The sequence below is a fragment of the Larus michahellis genome, chromosome 9, assembly GCF_964199755.1.
Source record: "Larus michahellis chromosome 9, bLarMic1.1, whole genome shotgun sequence".
Classification (NCBI taxonomy): Eukaryota; Metazoa; Chordata; class Aves; order Charadriiformes; family Laridae; genus Larus; species Larus michahellis.
Genome location: NC_133904.1, coordinates 41,762,694 through 41,790,277, shown reverse-complemented (window position 1 = coordinate 41,790,277; position 27,584 = coordinate 41,762,694). Strand labels below are relative to the sequence as shown.

The window sequence follows — 27,584 nt, the reverse complement described above, 5'->3', positions numbered from 1 at the left end:
TTAGATCTTGGGGCCAACCAAATCCCCTGCTTCAAAACAAGGTATGGCAAAGCATTGCTTACCTGATTCAAATTAAGTATACACAAAATACAGGATAACCAGAACTTTAGCTCTTTGAGTCACTGCATACGACTAAGTCCCAGACAAGCAGGTCCCTACTTGCCACTGCTAAGTATGGTGGGACTCTATGTCATACCTCAAGGCAACACTTGCCTGGTAGATCCATGCTAGAGCACAGCACTGATGCCTCCAGGGTCTCCATATCTCCTTGCACAACTATCATCATAAACCCTCTCCCCACAGAAGCAGCTCCGAAGTGCTGTCACAGTGTGTTCAGGGTGAAAATAAAGCTACGAGCCGATTCCCACAGAAGGTGGGATTTTCAGATTTGCCTAATTTTTTTTTTCTTTCCTCCCCCATGCAAGTGAAGGAATGAGAAGCCGTAGCAGTTTAGAGGAACCACCTCCTTCCCAGGCATATTACAAGTACAATTACAACTTCTACAAACACTACAAGCAGGTTGTTCTGGGGATTACAGTGAAATTTCTTCTTTTTTTTTTAATGAAGAGGGAACTGGTTTCCCATAGATATTGATTATTAATATCCAGTAATGAGCCTTCCTTTCTCACTTCTCTGTTGGGACCTGTTGAAGTTGTCCACCCTTTCAGGTGTTATAATACAGCTTCCAGGTTGCCTGGAGTTCACCAAGAGTCAAGGAGATTCAGAGATTAGAGGCAACATGACTGAAGGCTTTCTGCCCAGCTCCCAAAACTGTTAAATCCTGTCTATAATATGGAAAGAGAAAATAAAACTTCATAAGGCAGCTACACTAGCACTCCAGGTGAAATAAATACAGCAAAGTAAGATTTATTAAAGCCCAGAGACTACAGCCACAGCACACGGACTTACAGGAAAGTTCTGCCCACCAGACTCTGCCATGGTGGCACTGAGCTTGCCTGTGGTCTTGACTTGAATTCTGTGCTACTTGGGAGCACGGGAAGGCCCCACCAGCCCTCCAAGAGCACAGCTGCTAGCTATACGTGTAAACAAACTGGCAGATTTCCTCACCTGGGATGGAAGTTGAATGCTACCTTAGTCATAATTAAAATTTATCCCTCATGTCCTGCATCTCCAGCCTCGCAGTTGAGCCACTCACTGCACGAGAACGTCAGAACAAGTACAGGGCACTGCCCAAGCTTCACCCATTCACAGCAACCATCCCTTCCGAGACGGCTTTCGTAAGCGAGTTTCCAGGGTTAAATCCTGCCTCCTGGACACTCCAGTGCAGGCTCCTACAAGTTGAAACCACGCACGTCTGGAGGGGAAGAAACAGGCCTTCTTGTGCAGGCTGCTCCTCCTCAGAGCTCCAACCCCTGTGAAGTCAAACTGCGCTGTCGCACTTTCAGACCTCAGCCTTTTTTTCCAGATGTTGGGGGGGAGGGGGCGGAAAAAAAAAGAAAACTTTGCCCCTGCATTAATCTTAATGTAGCTTTGGCATTGTGCATTTAATAAAACCGAAGCACAGCCTGGAAAGGGGAAGAAAGAGAGCACCTCCAGTAATTTCAATCTCTGCTGTGTCAGCGAAACCCCATCAAGTTATGAAGGCCATATTTCAGTTCCCCAGCTAATTAACTGCCAGAAAACAAGTTTCATCTAAGGAAACTTTTTTCCAAAATTGTTTGAATTTAAGGAGTCTTTATTGTAATACCACATTTCTTATTTACCACTTGAGTTCCACAACTAAGAAAACCAAACTGGTTCAGCCTGCTAGCCACAATGCCAGCTTTACGATTGTACACTATTTTCTGGTGCAGCCCATTTTAAGGCCTAATATTCTAGTACCTAACAGAAAACACTGTGTGCCTTCAAAACTTAGGCAAAAAATTCAGTTATGAAACTTGCCATCTCTGCACACTTTCCCCTCCTCTACCACTGACTTCGATACTCCACCTAACACCACAGAGAACGTTAATTCAATCTAAGAGAAGTATTTAACATTCTCTCTGTGCAATACTCTGAGGTGACACTGACAAACACCGTGTATGTTTTTCCGGCTCTTGTGAGGCCCTGGCAAGGCTTTTTGCAGTGAATAATTAACTTCCAGCTGTTTGATAGCTTTACATGTCATGGAAGCCAACTCAAGAACTCCAGCTCCACGTCAGCTTCTCAAGCCTCACTTAAAATTCGTTTCTCAGCTTGTTGAGGCATTGGAAATGTTTTACATTGTTTAAGCATCCTTTAAACCAAACATATTCAGCTTCAGTTAAGTCATGAAAGACCCTTTAATTTCAGTTTAAAACCTCAGTGTAATTTGGGGGAAATTCTACCGACCCTTATTTTCTCAGATAGCAAAAGCCAAACCCTTTAACGTCTCTATCAACGTTTACCAAGAATGGGCTGTAGAACAGCGTGATGGGACCCTTTCCTCTTTGGGAGCGGACCTGGCTACAACATAGATCAGTAAAAACATTTGAGGAAGGCAAGTTTTGTAGGAGTTTTTAAGAAAGAAGGTATAAAACACAGTAAGTAGGCAACTTATTTCCGAAGAAGGAAAAAGCTAGCATGCCGCACACAAGCTCCAACATATCCAATTCGGTAATTTTTCCTCTCCCTTTCTGAAAGTCTGAGGTGTTGCATCATCTTTAAGCAGAGTGAAATTAAGCACCCAGAGTTTGTTTTGCCAGTATTATTTCACTTCGTCCAGAGAGCGCCTTGTGCAACCACCACATCACACTCCTGCCACGGCTTCCTCGCCCCAGGAACCGGCACAGCTCACCCTCGTCTACTCACTTGGTGGTATCAAGCGAGGATTGTTGGGTATGTTTACCCAACGTTCAGCCAACACTAAGTTTTCCTGGGCTTTTAATATTGAAGAGAAACAGTTTCACAGAAGTCACCGGAAGGGGAAGGAAAGGAAGCAGCATAGCTTTTCTACCCGAAAGTTAAACATTATCTTGCCCTGTGTAGGAGAGGTTTTCTGACAGACTAGCCATGGCTAGCTCATCGAAGTTGTTTAATATCACAGTGGCAGAGAGTGAGTCCAGCTAAATGAAGACATTTATTTTTTTTTTAAAATAGTCACCTTTTTTGTTTCACAAAGGAATTAAACAGCAATTCAGCAAACAGCCAATGAACTGTTTCCTCTGAACGCTTTAAGAGGACTGAGAAACGAAGGATGCAATTATTAACAGATTAAAGGCTGCAGGCATTTTGCTACAGCTGAGTAAGTTCTGCCAGAGAACTACTACAGGATGAAGGATTTTGTGCTTGTATGATCTTGCAGAGAAGTCTTCAGAGAATGCAGTCACGCAAGAGCTGTTCAAAGTACCACAGCAACAACCCATCACGCCCCCTTTCCGCAGCTATATAAAGCCCCAGCTGACCACCACATAAGCCACATGCTCAGAAAAAGCAGAATGGAAGAAATTACGTTTGATTTTGATTGCTTCATATGCAAAAAGAAGAGCAAAAAGCAGGGCTCAGAGGTTGAATTCTCAAGAAAAGGATAGCGTCTCCTTAACCCCAGCTTAATCACTATCTGAAGGCTCTTTAGGGAGATGAAACACAAACCCTGGCTTTGGACAGATGGTGGCTGGATCTCTTTTAGCTACATGATATGGTGCTGGCAGCACAGAAGATCAGCACTAGCTGTGCCTTCAGCCATAGCCAAAGGAGGTAGCACTCCCCTACCATCCCTCCAACCCCCCAATGTCAGCAAAAAGGCAGTAGGAGATCCAGCCATCTCCTGTGCTTTACCACGAAACACATTGTCAGTTGACTCTCCAAGAATATCCTGCCAGATTAGCACACCTGGCTCTTCAGGCATGTAAGAAGAGTATTTGATATACTATCTATCAGGTTTAAAGAAAAAGGTAAGACATAGCATTTTGAATATTGCTTATCTCACTGTATTGAAATAGTAAGAAACGGGGGATTTCTGTTTGTTCTCAAACAGGCTGGTACAAGTTTACTGTTATCTGCTACATTAGAAGGGAAAATAAACTAACAGCATACACAGGCTGAGCCAGTATTACAGACATGATGTAATTCACCTGGGATGAGAGGCCAGTGCTGCAGACAAAAGCCACTGTGCCTCAGCACCACCCCACGCTCCGGGTGCGAGGGCCGTGCCCGGCCTCAGGAGCACTGGCAAACCAGACGCTCGCACACCAGCTCTGCTCTCATCACTGGTACGATGCTGACCAAAGCAAAAAAAAAAAAAAAAAAAAAGCAATGATTGCTGTCACCCACATGCACAAGGCCAAGTCTTATCAGGAACGAAGGTCTGACTGAGCAGCACCCATCCCGGCGCTCATCCTCCATCGCAGACACTGACCGAAACATCATCCTCACGCCATTGTTGCCCTGTGATAAGCTCTCCCCGTTGGAAGAGGGGAGAGTGACTGAAGTCCTGGTTCCAGGAGCAATTTAAGCCTGGATAAGCTGACACGTAGGAAGGCTTGTCCCTCCCCCTTCTCCTGCTCTGCATGCTCTCCACCCCAAACATCACCTGGCACCAAGATAAAAGAATCCCTCCCTTCCAGGCTACTTTGCAGTTATTTAAAGCAACAGCCCCTAATGACCCAGCGTTTTGATTGAACTGTCTTCTTGCTCACACCATCACCTAAGCTTAATGAAATCTACTTTCAGCTTGCTTTACTTGCCAGCTGGCACTATGCCTGACCTCTCAACATACAAGTCTTCCAAAGTAGAGGTAAACATTCAACAGCGAGATACTTGAAAAAATTGCAAAAACTGGCAGGAGTACCCAGGAGTAGGATGCAATAGCTAGATCTTTAAAAAGAAAACAAAAAAAGGGGGGGAGGGGAAGGAACATTACATGAAATTTAAAGATGAGACAGAGTCTTAGAAGATCCTCAGCATGGTAAGGACAGAAGGGAAGGGAGCAGAGAAACTCCCTGGTGGTTGTGTTGCATGAAAGAAACACCTATTTTGGAGAACTCATGCCCACAGCAGTCTTAGTCTTCGCCTGGGAACACATACCACCGTATGCTCCTTGCCAACACTGTATTTATTAATGGACTACACTGCTTGAGAGCTACCAGCCACGTCCATCTAGGGAGATTCACTCTTTGGTGAGGTTGCCCTCCAGAACAGTCACCCAACAGTTAATGTGGGTAAGGAAGATTTCCACACTAGGAACGTGGGGGAACTTTTTACCAAACAGGCTGGGTATCTAAAGGAGCACATCAAGACCAAATGTAGTTTTACATGACGAGAGTTTCCACGAGTCCCCAGAGGATACTGGAGGTGGAAACCAACCTGCGCTCCATTTAGTTTAAATAGTGTTAGAAGTTATTATTTGCCAAGTGGATCCAACAATTACCAGCCCTTTTTTCTGTATTTCTTTCTGAGCCTTTGAGACTTATGTAAATGCTGCCAGGCCCTAAATCCTAGAACATTTAGAACACGAAATCAGCCTTTAAAACAGCAGCCAAGACTGTATGCTTATTAAGGGCGCTGAGATCTGTAGAACAGCTCTCTTCACATGCTGTTTGGTCAGTAGCACTTGCAAGAGGGAAATATCATCTTTCAATCCAGCAAACAGCATCTGAAACCTTCTGGGGAAACGGCGATCAACATTCCCTAATGAAAATTCTCCAGTGAATTTACTCAACAGCTTTCAGCAGTTTTGATTTAGTAAATACATTGCTCACCCTCTTCAGATGAGATAGAGCTCACAGCTAATATCCCTTCCTCTCAACGTACTCGTAGCAGCTAAAGTGCTCGCTGGAAACCAGCAAGTTTGAGGAAGCTAATGGTAAAATAATGTAAGTCAGCACAGTGTAAGCCAGAAGGCATCTGTCTGCAGAAAGACGGCAGGTCACATTTGATACAAGGGGGGGGAACAGTGCTGAGCCCCACTGCTCTTTGCTCACTGGCACATTCAAGACTGAGGCAAACAAGCACCGTCATTGTTTTAGGGCCATATGTCCCACACAATGAAGCCTCTGCTACCACAGCTGTCACTTAGGATTTTAATCCATCCTTTCACATTTCATCAGCTCAGTAAACCCAAAGAGCAAGGGCACTTCACAGACCTGTTCCAGGCTATCTCAGGGTTGGTGCCTACCCTGCAGTTTTCCATGGCACAGAGGTACCTAAATGGGACCCAAAAGAGCAAGGGCAGGGATCAGAAGCTGCCAGTAGCACTGTTTAGTCTGTCCTGCTGCTCAGTGCCTCTCATGCTTGCCCAGGTGCTGTGGGCAGCCCCAACTCACTATTGCACCCCCACCATACCCTGCAGGTGGGGATCAGGGTCACCAGCCAGACTCTGTACCACGGTCGGTTATCCGAATGCCGCTACAGCTGTGACATTCATTTCTTCTAAACCAGGCAGCCAGGAGAAGTGAACTGAGCACATAAAGACAAAGTTGCAGCACACACACATCAAAGAGCTATTCCCAGATTCCAAGAGCTGGGAACTCCAGGCACTACATACAGGCTGCCAATACGATCCGGGCACAGGGGGTCCATCCAACTTCCTTCTCAATAAGGAGCTGCTCGTAGGAAGGGCTAAATAATCTGCAGGGGCTCGACCGGACGTGGCCAGGGAACATGGGACAGCAAGTGACATTACTTAGACCTTGCATCCTCATTCCTCACCTCGGATGTGCTCGGCACAAGTCTTCACTCACGGCAAAGGAACGGTGCACTATTTGTTTACACGACATTTACAAAGCTTCAGCACAGCCTGCCGTGGGACTACTGCTCTGTCTCAGCCTTGACCGGGATGAGTTTTACAGCTCACATCAGCCTTTTAATATCACGGCAAAGTTCTAGCTTGTTTCTAAAGATCCTGCCTCACACAAAGTTGGGGCAGAGCATCATTATAGGCTTTTGCCATCCACTGTTTCCTCAAAGCATATGGAGATTAGCCTTCACCTCAGTGAAATTCCTGCAGAACAAGTTAAGTGGCAGTGTTACATATTTAACCTCTCCTTCCCCTTTCACCCATTGATGCGAGTTTACACTTGAACCAGATCGCGTTAGCATGAGACACGCTCTTACTGTTTTAGCCAGAATTATTTAGCTGCGTTCCCCCGGAATAAACTCTCTCCAGATCAGGTGATGTGCTTCTCAAGGCTAGAGTTACACGACGAGAGGGAAACCAAGGAAAATTATCACAATAGCTCTCTGACCTGCAAAGAATCCTTCTTTACCAGCTACAGGGAAACGCTTAACACCAAAGGACACTTTCCACGGTTACCACCATACCCTGACCCCAAAGCCACCCAACAGCCTGGTTCTACCTTAAGTCAAGGTCCACCTTTAAAACAAACCAACTCTTGGTGTGCACTTTTTCCCCACATGCTGCTCTTTTTCTCCAATCAAATGTCTTTTTCAGAAGGTCAATATAGATTAGAGAGAGGTGCAGTTATAAGCACACAGAACTGTACTTTGAAACCCTGCTCAGCCTGCCACAGAGCGGTACCATCTTCTTAAAATGAGCACAATTAAAACTCAAGTTTGCTAATTGATACTGTTTTGTGCTTATAAAAGTACAAAGTAAATGTTACTTTGGACTCCAATAAATTCTTGACATTCAATGTGTTAGAGACAATTGGGCAGGATTTGGTCATATCTGATTTGGCTATTTATTGCGTTCTGTTGTTTTTATTGCCAGGGTGGGTTGGGTTTTGGTGTGGCTTTTTTTTTTCCTTGTTTAAAGTTGGCACACCAGAAAGTTTCCACACAGAGGACTGATATAAGCAATAAAGAATTCATCAGACTAAACATGATGATTATAAGAAAAAAAAAAAAGTCTCTGGAAGCAGGATGACCAGGACAAACACTGCTGTCAAGTACAGGCACATTTAACTCTCAAAACCAGAAAGTTGCTTCAAAAACTGAGCTTGACAGCCCCAGAAAAAGGCACAATGTACTTTTAGATAAACTTCTGTTAATAACTTTTGTGTTCTGTTGCCACCAAAGTTCCGCAAAGAAAAGCGTATTGTGCCACATGTTTTATCAAAGCCCACCCGCAGGGACCTCCCCGCTCTGCCAGGCTGACGACAGCTCCTGCATCCCGCTGGGGAGAGGGGAGCCCTCGGGGCAGGAGGAGATGCTCCCCTGAGCATCCCAGGAGATGGAGAGCCCCGAGGCTGAGCTCCCCCTCGCCCCAGCAAAGCCACCTCCCGCTACTTCCCACTGCCTCAGCTTGGAGGAAGCGCTCGGCCTGCTTTGGTTTCACTTGACAGCGTATGATGGCCCACTTAAAGCAGAAATTAAAGCCGATTAGGAAACCCAGATTGTGAAGTCACCGTTAGCACAGCTACAGCCGTTACAGAAATGGCGGGAGTTGTAGTTGCACAAAAAAACGTTCCTCATTGAGCAGGGCTACCCTCACCACCGCCTCCAGAAGAGTTAGAGCATCCAGTCGACCACAGCATGCCAGAAGAGGAGGCCCATCCCAAAGGGCAGTATCACCAACTCTTACCTCTTGAGTCTGAGCTCAGCCTATGGCGCTACATCTCATCAACATTATACAAGCAACATCCCGCACTTGGCAAAACGAACGAGGCTGATTGATTACTTGTAACTTGCTTCCTCTTGGCTTTGCTGTGTCGAAAGCCTGCAATGTTTGTCAAGTTTGACTGGAGAGCGTTGGGTCCCAGCAGGGGCACAGGGCAGGGGTGGCCCAAGCCCAGCATGCCACCAAAGCCCCGTGAGCACAAGGAAGAGCGTCGCTGTGGGAAGAGGTGAGAACAGGGGCTCGCAGATGACTGTGACAACAGAAAAGGATAACTCAAGCCCAGTGAGGAAGAAAAGGCAGAGTGGAATAGGAGAGAAAGTGAGGGACTAAAACAAGGACAAGGAATAACCGTGCTAGGACATGGCAAGGAAGAGTCACACGGATGAAATAAGCGGTTTGACAGAAGCTGTCTTCTCCAAGAAGTCCCTGACCTGTTTGTCTACAGTTCAGCTGTGAAGTTTTAACATGCCCTCGAGCCTGTAACCCATCATGTAGGATAATCAGGACAGCTAGAGCCACTCTGACATAAATCCCTCAGCAGAAAGCTTAAGGACAGCATGGGAAAGGGAGGAGCTCTCTTGGAGCAGACCCGGCAGAGAGCAGATGGCTCATTTCAAGAGGCAGCTCCTAGCATGATTAAGATGCTGTAGGTCTCTCAGTGGCCAGGATGGAGGAGTGGGCTGGAGCACATATACCTGCCCTCAAGAACAGCTTCAGCAGTGACCTATCCAGGTGAGCAGTGCCAAGGGAGCTCCTCCGAGAGCTGCAGGATTAGGCAGGCACACAGTGAAGAGGGTTCAGGGCAGGGATCCTACTGTCAGTTCAGCAGGAGGAACTCGCTCAGAGGTAACCAAAACTCAATAGCCTTCGTCAGGAGATTTGATTACATAAAGCTCTGCCTCAGAAAGGCCAGAGCCCATCCAGATTGTATGCTTTAAATTCTTAAAGCAGAGTACAGACAGTCACACAGCTCATTACGATTGCGCACAACGAACTTCCAGGGGCAGCTGCTGTTTCTGCTGTCTCACCAGAAGACTTACCTCCACCGCTAACAGCCAGAAATCCTCTGCACCCCTTCTAAGAGGGGTGCTGCAAGGATACAAATATTTTTGGAACCAGTCAAAGCTTTAAGACTGACTATTCATTTCCACTGTTGTATTTCTCTCCAGAAGACGTGGCTTCCCAAAGCAGTGCCACTTAGCAGAACACCACCACACCGGTGGGGTGTGTGCGCATCAACGCAACAGCCAAGGACTGGACAGAGCCACCAAAGGCACCTCCCCCGTCCCACCGCAGGCAGGGTCCCCGCTCCGGCTGTTACCAGAAGGCATTACACAGCTTTCAGTCCAGGGCTGTTCGTCAGGAAACGCTAGCCTAAAATACAGCCAAATCTCAATCTTCATTTGAAAGATGGGCAGTCTGGGGGGAAAACCCCACTGGCAGCAAGTGGGAGGCTTTCCATCGCGAGGGAAGAGAGGCTCTGTCATCAGCCTCTGCGAAATGGAAACAACCTTTAAAGGGCTTTAGACACTTTGCATCAAAACTGGCATTTTGCTGGTGAAAAGTCACTTAAGAAAGCATCTCACACGCTGCCTATTTCCGAGCGGGTTAGCGCGTGGGATACAGGGAAAAACTGTGCCTGAGTGTGGAAACCCAGCCTATTTCAGAGCCCAGACCCGCACCCCACAGGCTTTAAAAAAAAGCCAGCATCCATCAGCTCTGGGCAGCTACCCGGCCACGCTGGAAACCCAAACAAACCGGAGCCACCCTTCGCACCTTGGCCCCACACACACCTGCGGCCAGCGCCCGGCCCACCCCGGCCAGAGAGCACAGGCGGCCGCCTGCTCGCCCTCAGCCCACAACAGCAGCCTCAGCTACCAGACATCGTTACTCATTAATCAGAGAAAAAAATCCAACAACAGCAGCGCCTTGAACAGGACCGGCGAGTCCAGGCAGAAACTCTTCTTGTTGCAGGCAGAGTCAGGCAGAAATTCCAGCCTCTCACCGAGCATCAGGGCCGGGGATGTGCAGCGGGGGGCGAACCCGAACCCTGCCCTCTTCTCCCACCCCACGGCGGGGGGGGAAGGGGCAGCTCCCGGCGCAGGGCCCCCCTCCCTCTTTCCCTCCCTCCTTCCCTCCCTCCCCATTGCTCTCCCCTCCCCAGCAGCTCACCTTGGTGGGACATGGGCAGCACCTCGTTGCCGGTGCCGCGGTAGTTGTAGATGACGGCGGCGACGGCGCCGCGGTCGGCCGCCAGCCGGATCTTGTCGGCGAAGGTGCAGCCGCCGCCGCGCTGGATGAGGGCGAGCCAGCCCGGGGACCCCCCATCACCACCGCCACTGGGCGGGGGGGCCCCGCTGAAGTTGGTGCCGGCGCTGCAGGCGTTGAAGGAGTCGCGGCCGTCGGGCAGCACCAGCAGCCCCGCGGCCGCCTGCACCGGCGAGTTGAGCCCGTACAGGCCGCTCTCGCTGGCCTCCCAGCCGCTCCGGTTGTGGTCCGCGCCGTCCTCCCACGACACGTTCAGCCAGGCCGTCCACACCGCCACTGCCGCCGCCGCCCCCCCTCCCCCGCGGGGACCAGGCGGCGGGGCGGCGCAGAGCAGCGCGCCCAGCGCCAGCAGCGCGGCCCCCGGCGACATCCCGGCACGGCACGGCACGGCCCGCACACGCCGCCGCCGCCGCCTAAAATCGCCGCGGCTCCGCCACCGCCCACGGGGGAGGAGCCGGGCCGCCCCCCGCCGCCCGCCGCGGGAACCCCGCCGGGAGTCCCCGGCCCCGCCGCACACCCCCACGGCCGGAACCCCGCGGGGGGGGGGGAGCGCTGCACCCACGGGCCCCCCCACGGCGCGGTGGGAGGGGAGCACTGGGGGGGGGGGGGTCCACCTCTCCGGACCGCCCCCCAAGGCGGTGTCACCGCCCCGGGTTGCCGCCCAGGGGGGGATGCGGTGGGTCGCCCACCCGGATCACCGCGCAGAAGTGATGGTTCCTCCCGACATCACCTCTCAGGGGCGATGGGTGACACCCCCCGCCCCGGATGGCTCCCGGGAAGGGTGGATAACCCCCCTCCACCACCTCCCGGCACAGGGGCGACCCTTCTTCACACCCCCCTCCCCAGCAGCCTGCCCCAGTGCCCGCAGCGGACACAGCACCGGGGCGCCAGCGGGCCCCTGGGCACCCCCTGAAGGGACCGACCCCCCCGGCACCCCCAAGCACAGCGGCACCAGCACCCGGAGCCCAGCCTGCCTCGCACCGTCCGGTTAATGTTTGCTGAACGCTCAGCGACAGGCGGTATCAGCCCTGCCTGAAGCCGGTCTGTAGAGCGCTAGGTTAGCTGCGTTAGCTCACCGGCCATTGTTCTCCCCTTCATTAGACATACGCTATAGACCTGCCATCTCAACCAAAACCGCCTTTTTTTCTATTTATGTATTAGTTGTGTTTGCACAGTTAATTATTATTTGACCTATGTAACTCTCAATGAAAATTCACGATTCCTTAGGACTCCGCAGGTCCTTTGCGGGCAGCCAGCTTGCATTCAAAAGTCCCTCGCTCCGGCGCATGCGTATTTTTGCCAGGTTGTCCAGCATCAGGCGGCGCGGTCAGAGCGCTTGCAGAATCGCTGCAAACACGAGTGTGACATGCTGTCGAGCCCCTCCAGGGAATTTGAGGCAAGAAAGGAAGGTAACAGGAGACAAAAGAAAATTTTGAGCTCCTCTTCTCCACAGAACCGCTATTCTGATTGAGAGGCTCTGCCCCTGCCAGCTGCTCTGCAGGAATTGCCCCCAGCACCTGGAGCCACTCAAACATGTCCCCACATGGCCCCGTGTCACTACGCACAGGCTGGGTCTCTGGGTGGGAGTCCATCATTTAGAAAGGATTATTCCTGTGCAGCGATTAGATGGCACAAGAGCAGCCGCTGCCTATGCAATCGCCAACAAAATTAGTGTAAACACTGAGTTAAACCCTTTCTAGTATGAGTCGTCGCCGCTTACTTTTTAACGCAGGCTTTTGGCGGATTCTGAATCCATGTAGCTGATAACCGATAACTCGGCGTCGATCTACGGCGCACATTTTCCTTCACTTGCGCCTGTGCTAAATGCAGGACAAGGAGCACTGGGCATAGTTGAATGGCTACCTGGGGGCTTTGAAACCAACCCGCTCCACCGGCACCCACCCCTGCCAGCACGGCATCCACGGGGTTTTGCAGCTCAGTAGCACAGGGAGATCTGCCTCTGGTTTTGCTGCTGAAATAGCAGCGCAGAGCAGGTAATGAAGAGCAGATGAAGCAATTTGCAGAAGATCAATATTGCTACACACACTTACTAAGCGAATCCTTTTGTCCTAACCTAAACAAGCCTCTCATTTTCTCATTCCACCTCCAAGTAGACAACTCGTTTAGGCAGTAACATCTCTAGCTATAATAAGAAGTATATCTGTACGCAATCAGAGGGACGTGGTTTTGTGTTGAAACCCGTTCCATGTAGGTTCAGGGAACAATTTAACAACACTCTGAAAATACAACCAAGTTTTATGCAACAGGCAGCAGCCAAACCGCTCAGCGTCAAAAGCCTCCCGAGCTTTAGGGACGTTCAGCTCTGGCGTTTTCACCCAGACACGATTGGACCAAAGGCAAAGATTGAAACTTCCTCGGCATACAAAACTTCCTATAGTTCTGGGGATTTTGAGCGTGAAGCCACAGTCTCTTACACTCTCTTAAACATTACAGTTTGTAATCCGATGATAATAAAGCCAGAGCATGGGTGCAGATGTTGCGGCCGTGGGCAGACGCGAGGGCGTTTCTGCGGCAGGCAGGGTGCCGGGGAGCAGCCCCGCGGGGCGCCGTGGCGGCTCTGTGCTGGGGCACAGCTGCCCATGGGCTCCAGCCCGGCTTTGGGGGCTGCTGACGACCTGCGCTTCTCTTCGGAAACTGTTGGGAAATGTGCACGCTGTCCAGGCTCCTGCCTGGTGGCAAAACGTCTCCAAGACGGCTGGTAATCTCACCAAAATGAACACGGAACCTAAACTTGAACTCCTCGCCGTGCAGCGCAGAGAGCGGTAACAAGAAAAAAAAAAAATCGCTCTAAATGGGATTGCGGACATTTGGCTGCCATGGCGTTATTTTGGTACCAAGCTTGTGGCTCCCTGCTCAGGCAATGTTTCCACTCGCTTGAAAATAAGCGGACAGCAGGCACAAACAGAAAGCCTGTTCACCACAGTAGAGGAATTTCTCAGGTTAGCAACGCAAAGTCCAGTGTTTGTATTGGGGCAAAAAAGCGGACGCTGACGGAGGTCAGTCCTTCCAAGGAAACACTGGAAGACACCAGCCTTGCGCATCTTGGCAGGGAAGCCACCTCCAAGAGGCCAATGGTCCCTGCGCGTCCCAGCACGGATAGCGGCTCCTCCGGGGCAGCACAGCCGAGGGGAGCCGGCTGCAGTGGCCGGGACACTGTCGGAGCGCAGAGGGATACCCCAGCAGAGTTAAAACACCATGTTTTAAAAACAGCATGCCAATTATACCTATTTTAACTTGCATACCACATATCGAGAGCTTTCTGGGCTGTCATTCATTTAACCTTCTTCCAGAATGATAATTCTTAAACAGATCTGCAGCCTTACTGAAGTTTATCCTTTGCTTGGGTTTGAAAAATACGGTTTGTCTGATGCCTTTCACCTCAGTCACCTGTAATTCACAACAGAAAAGGTGCATATTGAGTAGCAATTAAAAATAGTCACTGCTACCAGGAAGCCTGGAGGGACCAGGCAAGAGGAGGGCTGATAGGTTTTGGTTTTTTCCTTTACATAAAAAGCTGAGATTTTATAGTTTGGAGAAAGCGTATTTTGTTCTGGAGAAAGAGATGAGACACTGTAGGGGCTGTGACACGCAGCACAACGTATTAACAAGTCGTGCAACTCACTTCTGCTACATTTGTTTGCAAGAGCTTTCTAGAAGTTTCTGAAATCAAAAGCGCTGTAGCCCATGATGACTACAGATGGGAGAACGATAGATTAAGCAGCATTAATGGGCCCCCACAAAATCAGAAGCAGAATTACATCTAAAATAGTTACAGCATGAAGGCATTTCTGGCACAGATCTGATTTTTTTTAACCTGAAAAGATTTTTATTATTTAAAACCTTATGCTGTATAATTTTGCTTTTTATTTTTCCCCATGGCTACTGGTGGAGGCTCTGAAAAGTTCAGAAAGCAGGGCTCGACTTTCAGGCAAGGTGAAGTCCTGGGAACGCTGTCGCTGCCTTCCACAGGGACAGACCCTATCGTTATCTGGAGCTTTGTCTTATTTGAGTAAATATTTAAACATCATTTTTCAAGATAAAAAAAATGTTTATGCTAAATATTGCTTTTTAATGTCAAGCCAGATCACTCAGGGCATATTGCTGATGAGAGACCTGTATGTTCATGTCCTTCAAAACTGCATTAGTTTCTCATTCAAGTACGCAGCCCTGGATCTCTGTCTTTGGAGGAAAGCTCCCAAGGACACAAGAAATCTCTGTTAGAGCAAAGCATTACAGGGGCCAGGACTGAACCCCCTGAGCGCTGCGTATGGATCTGAACCGTGTTCCTGGGCCTTCTCCACTGAACAACAAAGTGGAAAGGAGAAGCACTTCTGAAAACGGAAAAAGCAATCAAAAGGAGCACCCTAAAATGAAACCCAGGACTGAATGTCATGGGACAAAAAAATCCGTGAACAAATGCTACTCTGAATCACAAGTTAAAGACAATAGATGTTACATTTCCTTATCCAAAACCAGCTCATGTCCATGACCAGCAATGGAACGCGCTTGGGCAAGTGACTTGTTCCAGAATAGGCAACGGCGTGGGCTACAGCATCCCAAGTTTTTAAGCTAGCTGAAAAAAACCTTTAGGGTATGAGAATGGAGCTTGTGGTCCTTTGCCTCTTTACAAAGAGGACAAGCTCAGGCCGGGGGAGGCGTAGAGGCTGGAAACATTCCCACCTCCTGCCTGTGGGGCTTAGGAGCTTCCAGGAGAATCTGAGGTGATCCTTGTGACTAGATGCAGAAGACACATGGAGGTTGCCAGTTCCAGCTCAGTTTCACTGTGCGTCTTGGAGCTCATTTGGCTGGAACACAACTTGGAAACTCCAGCCCACAACTCTCCTTTCACTGGATGTGGAAAAAAAAAAAGTGCGTCAGATGGCCCTGTGCGCTGGCACCAAACGCTTTCCCTCGGCTGGCCAGATGTGCGCAAGAGTCTCCGGTGCCAGGGAAGCAAACAATGTTTCTCCCTACTTCTGGCACAGAGGGACCAATTGTTGACAGCGCTTTCTAATAAGAAAGGCCAGAGCTTGCCAGACAACACGTACTTTTGGTCCGGTCTGGTTGCACATGGAGCTGAAGCACAATGCCGCTCAGGCCTGTTGATTCAGCGGTGGTCTTTGTTCAGTGACGGTAGAGTTTCCAAGCAGGGGACTGAATCAGTGGTTTCCTTCCCCTGCAGTGCGTTGGGCAATCTCCATCCAGCCTGGGGACCGAGATTTTCCATATCATGCATGTAATGCAGTTGACCAACTGAGGAGCATCAGGTGACTGGAAGTCTGAACACGCCAAGAGCAGGACATATTGACACTTGGCTCTTTGAGGAAGAAATGAGTCCAAGCCAAAATGTTTGCACTTTCTGGCGTTGTTATGCACAACCTATAGGGCCGCAGAGTGCAGCTGCTCGCGGAAATCAGCAGCGCATCCCTGAGGATCTTCATCAACCAAGGTACAAGCGTGCCTAGTTTCGGTTCTGACTTCATCTCCATCAAATCCGCACAGGCCTCTCTGAAAAGCCCTCACCGCCGCCAACAGGGAAACTCAGCAGTGACTCCAGCTGGTCCTGAAAACCTTGTTTAAAGGACCGCAAGCCGAAGGCAGGAACGCGCTGAACAGGGGCTTTTAAGATCACACAACTGTAAAAGTTCAGCTTTTACAGCATAATTAGGATGTCAGCATAATTAGGATGTCAGCTGTGACAAACTTCAGTCACCCCAGCAATGTCAGCTGCGCCAATGGCCTCAACACGCCAAAGACTTGCCAGGGTCTCTTGTTCCTTCCTGCCACCCCCAAGAGCTGCTGACATGCTGCAAGAGACAGCGGCCACCCCAGCAGAGACTCCCCCAGAAAGGGGCCTGGGAGGAGGAAACAAGCATTGGAGGAGAGCATACAAATGGAAAAAACAGTAAGCAGAAAATCCTCTCTGGGAAGGTGTATGAGATTTTGGGGTTCGGTGCTTGGAGCCAGCTGGTGGCTGGCGGGGCTCAGGACTGTCCCAGCTCCCCAAGGGACACCCAGCACCAGGCAGCCATCACTGGTCATGGCTGGGAGTGCTCGGTGCTCGCTCCCTTTCCGAGAGGGCCGTGGAACTGTCTAAACTAAACACCAGCTCTAGACTAAACGATTTGGTTTAGGACATACTTTTTTTCTGAGATTCATTTTTGGCATGTGACTTCAAAGCGTGATGGGCCCGAACTGCAAAGTCAGGCTGGAGGCGGTGCTCCTCCCTGCCCCAGAGCACAGAGGCCTCGCACGGCCGTTTAGGCTCAGTGATGCTCCTTTCAGCATCTCCCTCTCCTTGAGATGGGAGAAATTGTAAACCCCAGATGGTTTCTCCTCTGTGCCTTTTGCGTCTTTGCTCAGCTGCAAAGGTGCTCACGGCCACGGCTTGGGAGGACACTGGGGAGAGGGCAGCCAGCTGCCTGCAAGCTCTTCTCCAAGCGTGGAACAGACCGTATTCATAGCAAATAAAGATATTTATAGATCTCTTCGATTTATGTACAAGTAAGATTTGTATTTCAGGGTTTTTTCATTAACATTTTCACTCTTCAGGGGGATGCACAGGGTAAGGCACTTTGACGCAGGTGATCCTTTCATGGCTCCACCAACCCAGCTGGAAAACCGCATAGACAGCAGCAGTAGATTTTAACTGAAAACAGTGACAACTACAAGAAAATCAACGGCCCGTGTTAAAATATCTTCTAAGTAACTTCTGAAATTGCTACTTTGCAATATTTAGGATGCGAGATAAGTGAGATAGTAATGAATGCACCTATCAAAAAGGTGGCGTAGTTTATTGCGTACTTGCTGACCCAACATTTCCATGTGCAAATGGCACAGTCTAGAGTCCACTGAAATCAAAGGAAACGCTTCCACTGATTTTGTAAGGGTTAAGGTATTATTTTTTTTCTGTAAAAGCCCTGTGTAAATCCTTCGTTGGAAAGCCAGATGGACTAGAAGGTTAAGTAGACAAGAGAGTAAATTGCAGTACGAATTTTAAAAGAAACCAAAGGCTGATCCCGAAAGAGACTTAGGGAAATTTGGGTCCAAAACATATTCTGAAAACCTCTGATCAGTTGCTGCTTAGACCGCCTCCAAGATGTGATGCTGGTTCATTTTTTGTTTGGTTTTCAAAGGAAACAAGGTATGCAGTCTTACTGTTTTCCTTTCTGTCCCCATCCCTCCTCCTCCCCCATCTCCTCCCGGCAGATAACTTCCCCGCTCGCCTTACGCTGATGATCAATTTCAGCCAAACTCAGAGGAAAGCTTGGAAAATTCAAGGAGAATTTTCCCACAAGTTTTTCAACATCAGCAGCTGGTTACAGGACAGAAACCCCCGTCAGTTCCTTCAGGAGAGGCGTAAACCTGAGGTTCAGCAACCACATGCTGTCTTTGGACTGATGGCTCCTGACAGCTCCTGCCTACCTCTGCCCAGGGGGAGTCCCACCTGCCAGAGAATGGGGTTTGTTAGTTCAAGGAACAAGGAAGCAAAAGGACTCTTGAGCTTGTGGAGGTGAAATCATAGGGATGGGAAGGGGGAAAAGAGGAAAACGTTACCCAGGTGGAGTCAGAGGGTGTATAGGGACACAGGGGACAGGTGTTAGGACAAAAATCCCACTTTGTTAGTTGTTTTACACCCAAACCAATTTATTTACTTCAAGCACCTGCTGTCCTGCTTCTACATGTGCACTGGTCTGGGTAGGGACAGCATTCGGCTCTGCTGCCCTGCAGAGCTCCGAGCACAAAAGGCATATTGCACACCGGCACAGCCCGGAGCTCGGGCGTCTTCCAGGAAGCAAGAAAATGGGTTTGAATCGTCTCAGGTGGTAAAAGGAACCAAACCCAGCCCTCCCCTGGTGCGAGTCAGCGCACTGAGCTCCCGGAGAAAAAGGTCTTCCCCACACCCTCTGTGCTTCACCAGGAGGGACTGTCCCAAACCACGGCGAGAGACAATGCATGAAGTCCTTACCTCCAGCCGGCTTCCAAGCTCTGAGTCTTGGCCTCAGCCTGAGCAACACCCTGAAACTCAGGAGACTTCAAGGAGATCAGACTTTAAGCTCAGTCTGTCTTGAACATTTTCCTCTTGGCTATTTATGCCCAGCTCCTTGCTGGGGTGGTTCACGGTTTGCCTAATTGGCTTTCATCGATCCTTCTGAGGTGTTTCACAGCGGTGCCAGCATAGAGAGGAGCTGACCCTCACCAGCGCGCTCTGCAAGCCCCCGGGGGCTCATTTCACTCATACCTGCAGGTGACCATCAGGCTTCCACCATTACATTTTTTTTCTGTTCAGTTCTTGGGTTGCAACAACTAACACAACTTCAATCACAACAGCATGACTGATAGGAAAGGTTACACTGACAGGTGACTGAGGAAAGCTGTGCATGTTCTATAAGATATTACCTGCTTGTAGTTAGAAGCGGGATTGATTGACTCGATCAGCTGCAAATATTTAATTTGTTCTTTGTTTCCAGCAGGTTAAACAGAAGATGTCACCTTTCTCTTCTAGGGGAAAAGGTTAGCCAGCAGGTTGGCTTCTTTTTTGGGTTCTGGCAGTTAAAGTTTTGCAAAGCCTCTCCTGAGCTTTGCTAACCGAGGAAGGTCATGAGAGCGCCATGCTGTGGTTCCAGGACAAACCTTCTGCTGGTTTTCCAGAGAAGCAGAATCTGGGCTCCCTGTATATGTTCGCCACCAAGTTTATGGATGAACAAGTGGGTCACAGTATGTAGTGACCTGAAATAAACCCAGTGCCCATCACATTGATTACCTGGGAAGCTAAAGAAACACTGAAGTACTAAATGCCAATGTGGTGAAGGGTCCTGGGCCTTGATGTCTCCGTGTTCTGGAGGCTCTGGAAAATCCCAGACCTGAATGCAGCTCCTTGGCAGCCTGTGCTCTGTGGAGGTGAGCACAGCCCACAGGGATTGTTATGGGATCCTTTTTGGAAGGAAAAGGCTGTCTGCTCTGGAGATCGGACAGTCCAACCCAGCTGGAGACAGCTGCCCAGGGCCGTGTCCAGTCGGGTCTTGAGTACCTCCAAGGAAGGAGACTGCACCACCTCTCTGGGCAACCTGCCACACTGTTCAACCACCCTCACAGTGGAGAAGTTTTTCCTTATGTAATTTCTTGTTTGTGCCCATTGCCTCTATTTCTTTCACTGGGCACCACTGAGAGGAGTCTGGCTCCATCGTATTTACCCTCCCTGGCCCCATCAGGAATTTGTACTCGTGGACGAGAAGCCCTCAAGCCTTCTCCAGACGGACCCGCCCCAGCTCGCCCAGACTGTCCTTGCAGTAAGGGCTCCCACCGGTGAAGGGCTTTGCCCTTCCTGCCGCTGCCCTCGCTGTACCTGCACCTCTCACGGCATCAGCGACGTGAAGCCACTTGGACAAGTTTCTCAGACAATAAATGGAGGAATTTGGTCTACGCTATGGGAACACTGACTTCACGGAGGCACCTGGACTGCTGTTAGAAGAGCCACTTACTTCACAGGGAATAAACGAAAAGGGAAATACACGGCATTTGCTTTGGATGGACCTCTTAGAAGTTAATTTGTTTTCATGTGCAGGTCCCACAGGCTGTTCAAAGCTGGGACAGAGAGCCCGGCTTTTTCTATAGTGAACAGAGGAGACGACTCAAAATGTGCTGCAAAAGAGAAATGGCTCTGAAGGTCAAACAAGCAACGATATTTTAGAGAGTTAAGATGGGAAACCTGAGCAAGTTTTTATGCCAGTTTTTCAAAACAAAAGATAAACTCCATTGTCAGGCATTTAGCCCACAAATTTATAATAGGTATTGCACCAACAGCTAATAAGATCCTATCTCAAAATACTTCTGAGATAACAAAAGTTAGACTGTGAGGCTACAGAATATCCTGGAAACAAGTTGGAAGGAAATGCAGATCCACAACGCTGACATTTTTTTTCAGTTGCTGGCAGGATTGCCAGTTATTTCTATTGTACAGAGAAACCGAGACACCTGCTTGCTCCTGTCGTACAGCGGTTCTGCCAGGCTACTGTTCTTCACGAGTCTTGGAGGCTTTAACCACTAAGAGTTTCCTTTCACTGGGTCTTAGTAAATCCCTTGGAGAAAACCTTTCAGAAAACACTTGATATTTTAGCTTAGCTGCTATATTGGACTAGTATCCAAACGGCAGCAATAAGGGTGGTTTATTTTTATTTATTTTTTTTTTTTAATACTATCGCCAGTCTCCTATTTTCTCTTGTAAAGGAACAGGAAAAAAAATTGCAGTGACAAGAAGATACAGCCCTCTACCGACCTGCGCCAGCACTGCTGACAAAGCGTCGGCCCAAACCAGCTGCTTCGTGACTTTGCAGAGCACCGTTATTCTGCTACCGGCTGCCGTCTGGTATTTGTTACTAAAAAACAAGCTCCCAAACACCTTGTTTAAATTTGGCTGTGTTTCAAAAACTTGACAATTCCTGGTCTTTCCATTTAAATTTCAAGGAGCGGTGGTGGAAAAATGTTGTTACAGATGCATGTTCCGTTTCCTTTCCAGAGAAAAATCAAGTTAAGTGCTGGAACCACCAAAAAGGGACGTTTTTCTTCTAGCAACAGCTTAGTCTCTGTACCGTTGGATCAATCTGACTTCATGCAAATGACACAAACACCTACAGAAAATCTTTCAGATTGAACGAGAGCATTTTCCTGCCAGTGATTTGTGTAATCGGAGAGGAATGGGAAAGTTGTTACTAATATCTTGACCTCTAAAATTTTCCATCATAAAAGCAATTAATGTACCATTTTAATCTCAGGGGTGTGTGTGTGTAACAACAAACCCATACCCAGTAACAGGTGAAACTGATGGCAGGTAAAAGGAACTGCGGTAGAGGATGAGGAAGGCGTCACCAAGAGGGGAGGTTTTTTCTCTTGGTTCCTTCCCAGCAGCTTTAAATTACCAACGTTTCCTGCAAGCCCGGACTTTGCCCAGAACAAACTATTTCATTGCTGTAAGACCGAGTGGGTGTTTTACGATGTGAAATACATACACAATATTGTACTGTTGTAACAGAAATGGAGGTTGGCTAGAAATCTCTATTGATTTTATGTTGAAGTCAGCAGGAAGGGAGGAGGACGGCAGGAAACTGCGGCCAAGGCCCCAAGGTCTAATGAATAACCAAGGTGATGGGGTTCCTATGGCCCTGCACGGTAGCAGAGGAGTGCAGACGGATGACAAGAACCAACTGATAGCCCTGGCGGCTGCTGCTCCTCGTGTAATCAGGTTTTCCTCTCGCTACTCTGCCAACAGGGCCTCTTGTCTCCAAAGGTCCAAATGGCAGAGAGGATTAATCCCCAAGTCTCCTCAGACCCCTCTGGGCGATGCCACCATTGGCAGATTCGGGCCAAAGAGGAGATTTCCTTCCCCAGCCCTGTGAACAACTCTGCTGTAAAAAAGTAAATCACCTCCAAGCGCTCTTTTGCTCTAAGCGTTGTGCTGCAGTCACCACCCCTCTCCCAGGCTTTTTCCCTTCTACCTAAAGAATGTGTGGCTTCACGCGTTGCCTGAGGGAAAGAAATACAGAGAGAAGATGCTTCTATACTGATCAAAGAGCTCATCTCACTGAAGCATTTTGCCCTCACCGTCTTTAACATGTGACTACTGCACTGATTTATAAACCTTCTTTGCCACCAAATAGATCGTAATATCCACTTCAGTCCTATAGGACAATTACAGGAAATAGTCCTACAAAAATAACAATTTGTCTTTGAAAAAACTAAATGAATTATATTAAGAAAGATGGGACTTCATGTTTCATGAAATACACTCTCGGGTGATATGTCTGTTGCTTTCAAGATTTAAAAAATCTCTTTAGTTTTAGAAAAAAAATCTGAAAAATTACGGTCTGCTTTCGGAGCTTATCCTAAATAACTATCTTATTTCTGGAGTCTAGCCTAGTCTGTCGGGTTTGTGACACCCCAGTTACCCAGAGTATCTAAACAAGGTTCCATCCCGTTCCCCTCCACTGACCTCCGGGGGAAGGGGCTGCTCTGCTCCCGCCTTGGGCCAGCTGGGGTCACAAGAAATGCTGCTGGCGCTGATTCTGTGGCTATGTAAAGCCATTACGATCCTTTCCTTATTCACCCAGCGTGAGTATGAGCTCGCATGCTCCAAAACCAAATTAAAAAAAAGCAAGTTAATCTGAATCTTGACATGCCGGCCACTGAAGTCTAAATCATTTTCTCCAGAGGCAGAACAAAAGCTTTGGTTTATTGGCTACACATTTCCAGTGAAACTTTTAAGTTCCGTTTGCAAACACTAGCTCCGTCATGGTATCAGGAGAGTCAAAGCTGGCTGTGTCGTACAACAAGCCACTGCACCTTCAGTGCCGTACAGCACAGTTTTTATCATGTTGTGCAATACCTTGTTTAGGACACTTTTTTCTTTTTTTAGCCAAGCCTCACACAATGGTTCCTAAAGCACCTATGATGCCGCTGCAGGAGCATACCTGAGACTCTGGGCCAGCCTGCTCCACAGCCGGTGTCGGGCTGTGGACTGCCCAGGCGTGAGCTCCACAGCGAGACACGTCCTGAAGTGGCAAACCCCAACCAGCACCGGGCTGTCACCAGTAAAATGCTGGCTCATCTCCGGATTAAAAATCGCTCAGTTTGCTCACGAGATCAGACAAAAAAGACGTAAGCCAAAGGATTCCTAGTGCAGCTTCACCAAAGTATACTTCCAGGAATTTGCTATGTATACCTACGTTTTGTACTAAAATGCCTATTAGACAGGTTAACCTAGAGGAAACACACAGAAATAAAAGCCAACAGTACAGTATCACAATTACCTTTTCAATTCTTCCCTAATGACAGATTCGTAGCTATTAGGGCCAGAATGGGCGATTACAATCATTTTGTCTAACCTTTCATTAAGGAATTTGGATATTCTAGAAGAGGCTGAAATCAGCCACTATTCAGAAAGGATTAGAACAATTTAGAAAGAAAAAAACAAAAGCAAGATCTGGCTTGCAATCTGCAAAGCGTACACCTATGCTGCAGACGCTTGTAGGTTCATTTGTGGCCTCTAACTTTGAAAAATAAACTAGTGCCTTCAAAGCAGACGCTACGGGTTTCTCTACATCACTGTCTGAAATAATTTGCGTGCTGTACAAGTAAAAAAATGGTACTAACTTCACAGAGTCACCAGTTTGTCTACACTGCACCAAGCTCAGAACGTAACAGCAGAGTATTTCTTACTAAGCACTGAAGTCAACAAATTGCAAAATACATTTCTTTTCCCATTGAATTCTTGATTAAAGCAACAATCATCCAGAAACACAACTGCCTCCTCATAGCCCAGCTGTGCTGTCCTGGACCAAACTCCAGAGAGATGGTCAGGTTTCAGTGCTTCGCGCTGTGATACTCACCGAGATGCGACATCAGGACGGTGCCGTTGCCTTTGTCCACCGCATTGTAGATCACAGCTGCTGTTGCACCCCTTCTGGTGGCCACCTTGATTTTTTCAGCAAAAGTGCAATTGCCTCTTTCAATCAGTGCTATCCACGGCGGTGTTGTGATGGTGAACTGGGTATTTGCATCGCAGGCTTGAAGATTAGCCGATTTAGGAATGCCCACCAGCCCCCGAGCACTAAGTAGAGGAGAATTTAATCCATACAGGCCACATTCGCAGTGCTCGGACACAGTACTGTTGCTAGCACTGTTGAAATAGAATAAACTTACAGAGGCTCTCACAGAAAATGCCTCTGTAGTCTTGAATAAAATACTAACAATCACCAGGAGGCAAAACCCCCTAAACTTATCTGCCTGCTTCATTGCTTATTCATATAAGCACAAAATGTAGATGCCTACAGATATTTTCGGCTGGTGGTGGTTGTCGTTAGCCCACAGCCTACTGAGGAGTTTGAAATTTCAGTTCCAACAGGAACTCGACACCACCCAGGTAAGTCCCTGCTGCGGTGTCACTGTGGGGGCTGGGACGGTGCAAGTGACACACCTGCCTACGTGAAGGTATTGTGAGATGCAGACCAAAGGACACGCAAGTCACCTTCGGCCCTAACTTTGTGCTTCTTTTTCACAAAGCATCATTCTCCCCTTCCTTCTCTCCCGTTACTGCCCAAATTCTAGTTTTGATGATGCTTCCTAAGCGATCGCTCAAGCCCCCCGCTCTGTTTCAACTGCAACCTCACTTCAGAGGGCCGGGTCACCTTTCATCCAGCAATGTAAGCTCAGGGTTCTCACTTCACAGTGATGCAATCTGTGATGCAAATGACCTTCTTAAAAAGTTCAAAAGCGGACAGAAGGAAATATTAAAAAAAATTACCCATCGTATAGACTAAGATAACCAAGTCATTCTCCACATTTCTCCTTTCAGATTCTTTCAGTCATCTACTCCGTGAGGTCCAGCTTGTTCTGGTGTTTATAACGAACTGATTTTAAAGCAAAAGATGTAGAATCACCTAAACTGATCACAGAAGCAAACTACCTCTTTCAGCGCATTTTCACACTCTATCTCACTTTCAAGATTTACATTGAGATGTTTGAATAATTACCACACAACTCTCCATTTCTGGATGTAGGCTCTACAGACTCTTTCTCTGAGTTCAGTCAGTGTTGTATTCCGCACCAATTACTAGTATCAACTCCTGTTTTCTTACATTAGAACAGAAAAATGAAAAAATTTCTAATGTTAGAACTCTGTAGTCCATAACGAAAATAAAGGACAAATTGTAAAGTCATCAAGAACTTTTTCCAGTTTTTCTGCAAAAGTCATGCTCCACACAATCTCGAAAGCCAAGAGAAGCTGCAATCGGTGGCAAATGTTTTGATGGAAGCTCGACCTAGTCCCCCTGTAAAGACTTTTTAAAAGAGTACACGTAACTGTGGGAAAGATTAATGGAAAACTGAAACAGCTCTCAAAGAAAATGGATAGAAAATGAAAGAAACAATCCAAGACATATATATATATTAATTAATTTATTTATATTCACCAGTCTTCAGTGTTGTACTAGTTCTACATCACATTAATTCAAAACTGATCTTACCTCTGAGATCTATGACTTAGTAAGTTTTATACAATCAAAAGTACCATTAGCTACAAAAGTTTACCTTCCTCTATTTTTCTTTGAAATTAATGCTGGAAACAAAAGAAACATGCAAATGTAAGATTTCAGATTTTGGTTGTGTGTGAATTCTACAGTTAGGGAATGTGCTCTGATAGTATTTTACCCTCAGCAACGGCAATACACGGCAGCAAGACAGACGACATTTTTCAGGAGTAAAGACTCTATCTCGGTTTAACATGACAAAATTAATGTGTTTCAGGTTCAGGATCAAAAATACTTTGGTTTTATACTTGTGTCAATACACACCAAGTGAAATAAAACAGTAGTTTCTTTGCAGAAAGGACCTTCACCGGAACCACGTATTAACACTGCAACACTTCAGAAACTAAAGTCAGCATATTAAGTTTGGCGTAACTTTCGGGGATGCGGTAAGTGCCTCTACAGAATGACCCAGAGTATTGAAATTCCAAGCCTGCTACAAGCATTGAATTTTCTCGAGCTCTACACAGAGAGCCTGTGCTTCTGACATTGGCACTTCATTCTGCAAGACTAAATATCTCTCCTTCCTGGCTTTTGCCATGAAAAACTTCAAACACCACTTCTGTAAAATAAAATTACATACTTTAAAGTCTCAAGCGCATATTATACATATTCCACATCATTCTGATATTTCCTTTAGAGTTAGGAAGTCCTAACATGGAGGATGAAATCATTAATGCTATGTTTAAAGTGTAGTAAGGAGTGCAACGCGGCAAACAGCCTTTGCTGCGTTTCTATTGCATGGGATGGATAGAGTGCCGAGAACAACTGAATAGAGTGGCTCTGTGATAGCGTTAGTCACATCAGTCCTTTTGTACAAAGATAATTACTCTAAAAATTGCTCCTAGAAATAATGGTTTCATTAAAATTAGACTTCGATCTGAAGTATATCTAAATAAAAAATACTGGCTGACACAGTCAGCATGGCTCAGTTTGGTATAGGAAGTGCTGGTGCTAATCTCATTCTAGAGCAATGGCCTCTAACCTTCACCTACCCAGAAGGAACAAAATTACACAAGTAACATATTGCAAGCAACGCTGTGCTCTTCTGGGGTTGGTATGTTTTCATTTGCTTTCTGTGGCAAGGTTATAAGGTACTCTCAAAGGCATGGTTGACAAACATTGCTCTAGAACCAATACTATAAGATCCATACAAAATACAATTGTACAATACATAGTCACATTTAATTTACTTTTCAGTTAAACTTTTCTCATGAATACATTTTTTAACTGTAAACCACACTAGAGAGACAGAATAACTCTGTCATTTTCTTTAGCCTTAACAGGCTTTTAGTTTTTATCTGAACTTGTAATAAAGACAGTTATGTTTCTCCTTCAATTACCATTAACTGGAGTCAGGGTACAGAATTTAAGTACTTTAAGACGAAGTCCACTGTCCCCAGGGCAGAAGAGTGAGCTATGAGTTGAAAGAGATACTCCACAATTACCAACATGCTGTTAAAATGTGCCTAAAAGTTTTTCACAAAAGAATAAATCTGTTCCTATAATTTAACTCTATGGGCTTTGGTCAATAATGGTAAAACTTAATTGGCAAGCTTCCATAATGCAAGCATGTCTTCTCAAAGAATTGAGCTGAGACCAGCATTTCACATGGACAAGTTGTCAAATAGCAATGTGTTTAAGCTCCTGCTTGAGAATAATTTCCTACAGATCCAGTTGCACAAATGATTTGAGGTTGTTTGACACAGGAGGAAAAACTG

General features: G+C 47.5%; 1 protein-coding gene across 2 annotated transcripts in view; it reads right to left on the bottom strand.

Annotated features, from left to right (window-relative positions):
- The window catches only part of RNF128 (ring finger protein 128), a 41,909-nt gene extending 17,335 nt beyond the window's left edge, over positions 1-24,574 (bottom strand). Inside the window, exon 1 of one of the 2 annotated variants that reach the window (XM_074601387.1) lies at positions 24,169-24,574. In XM_074601387.1, the coding sequence (XP_074457488.1) occupies positions 24,169-24,574 (406 nt within the window). Of the gene's footprint in view, positions 1-10,669; positions 11,168-24,168 lie in introns of those variants that run through there. The other variant, XM_074601386.1, reaches the window with a different exon arrangement.
- Positions 24,575-27,584: the final 3,010 nt, after the last annotated feature.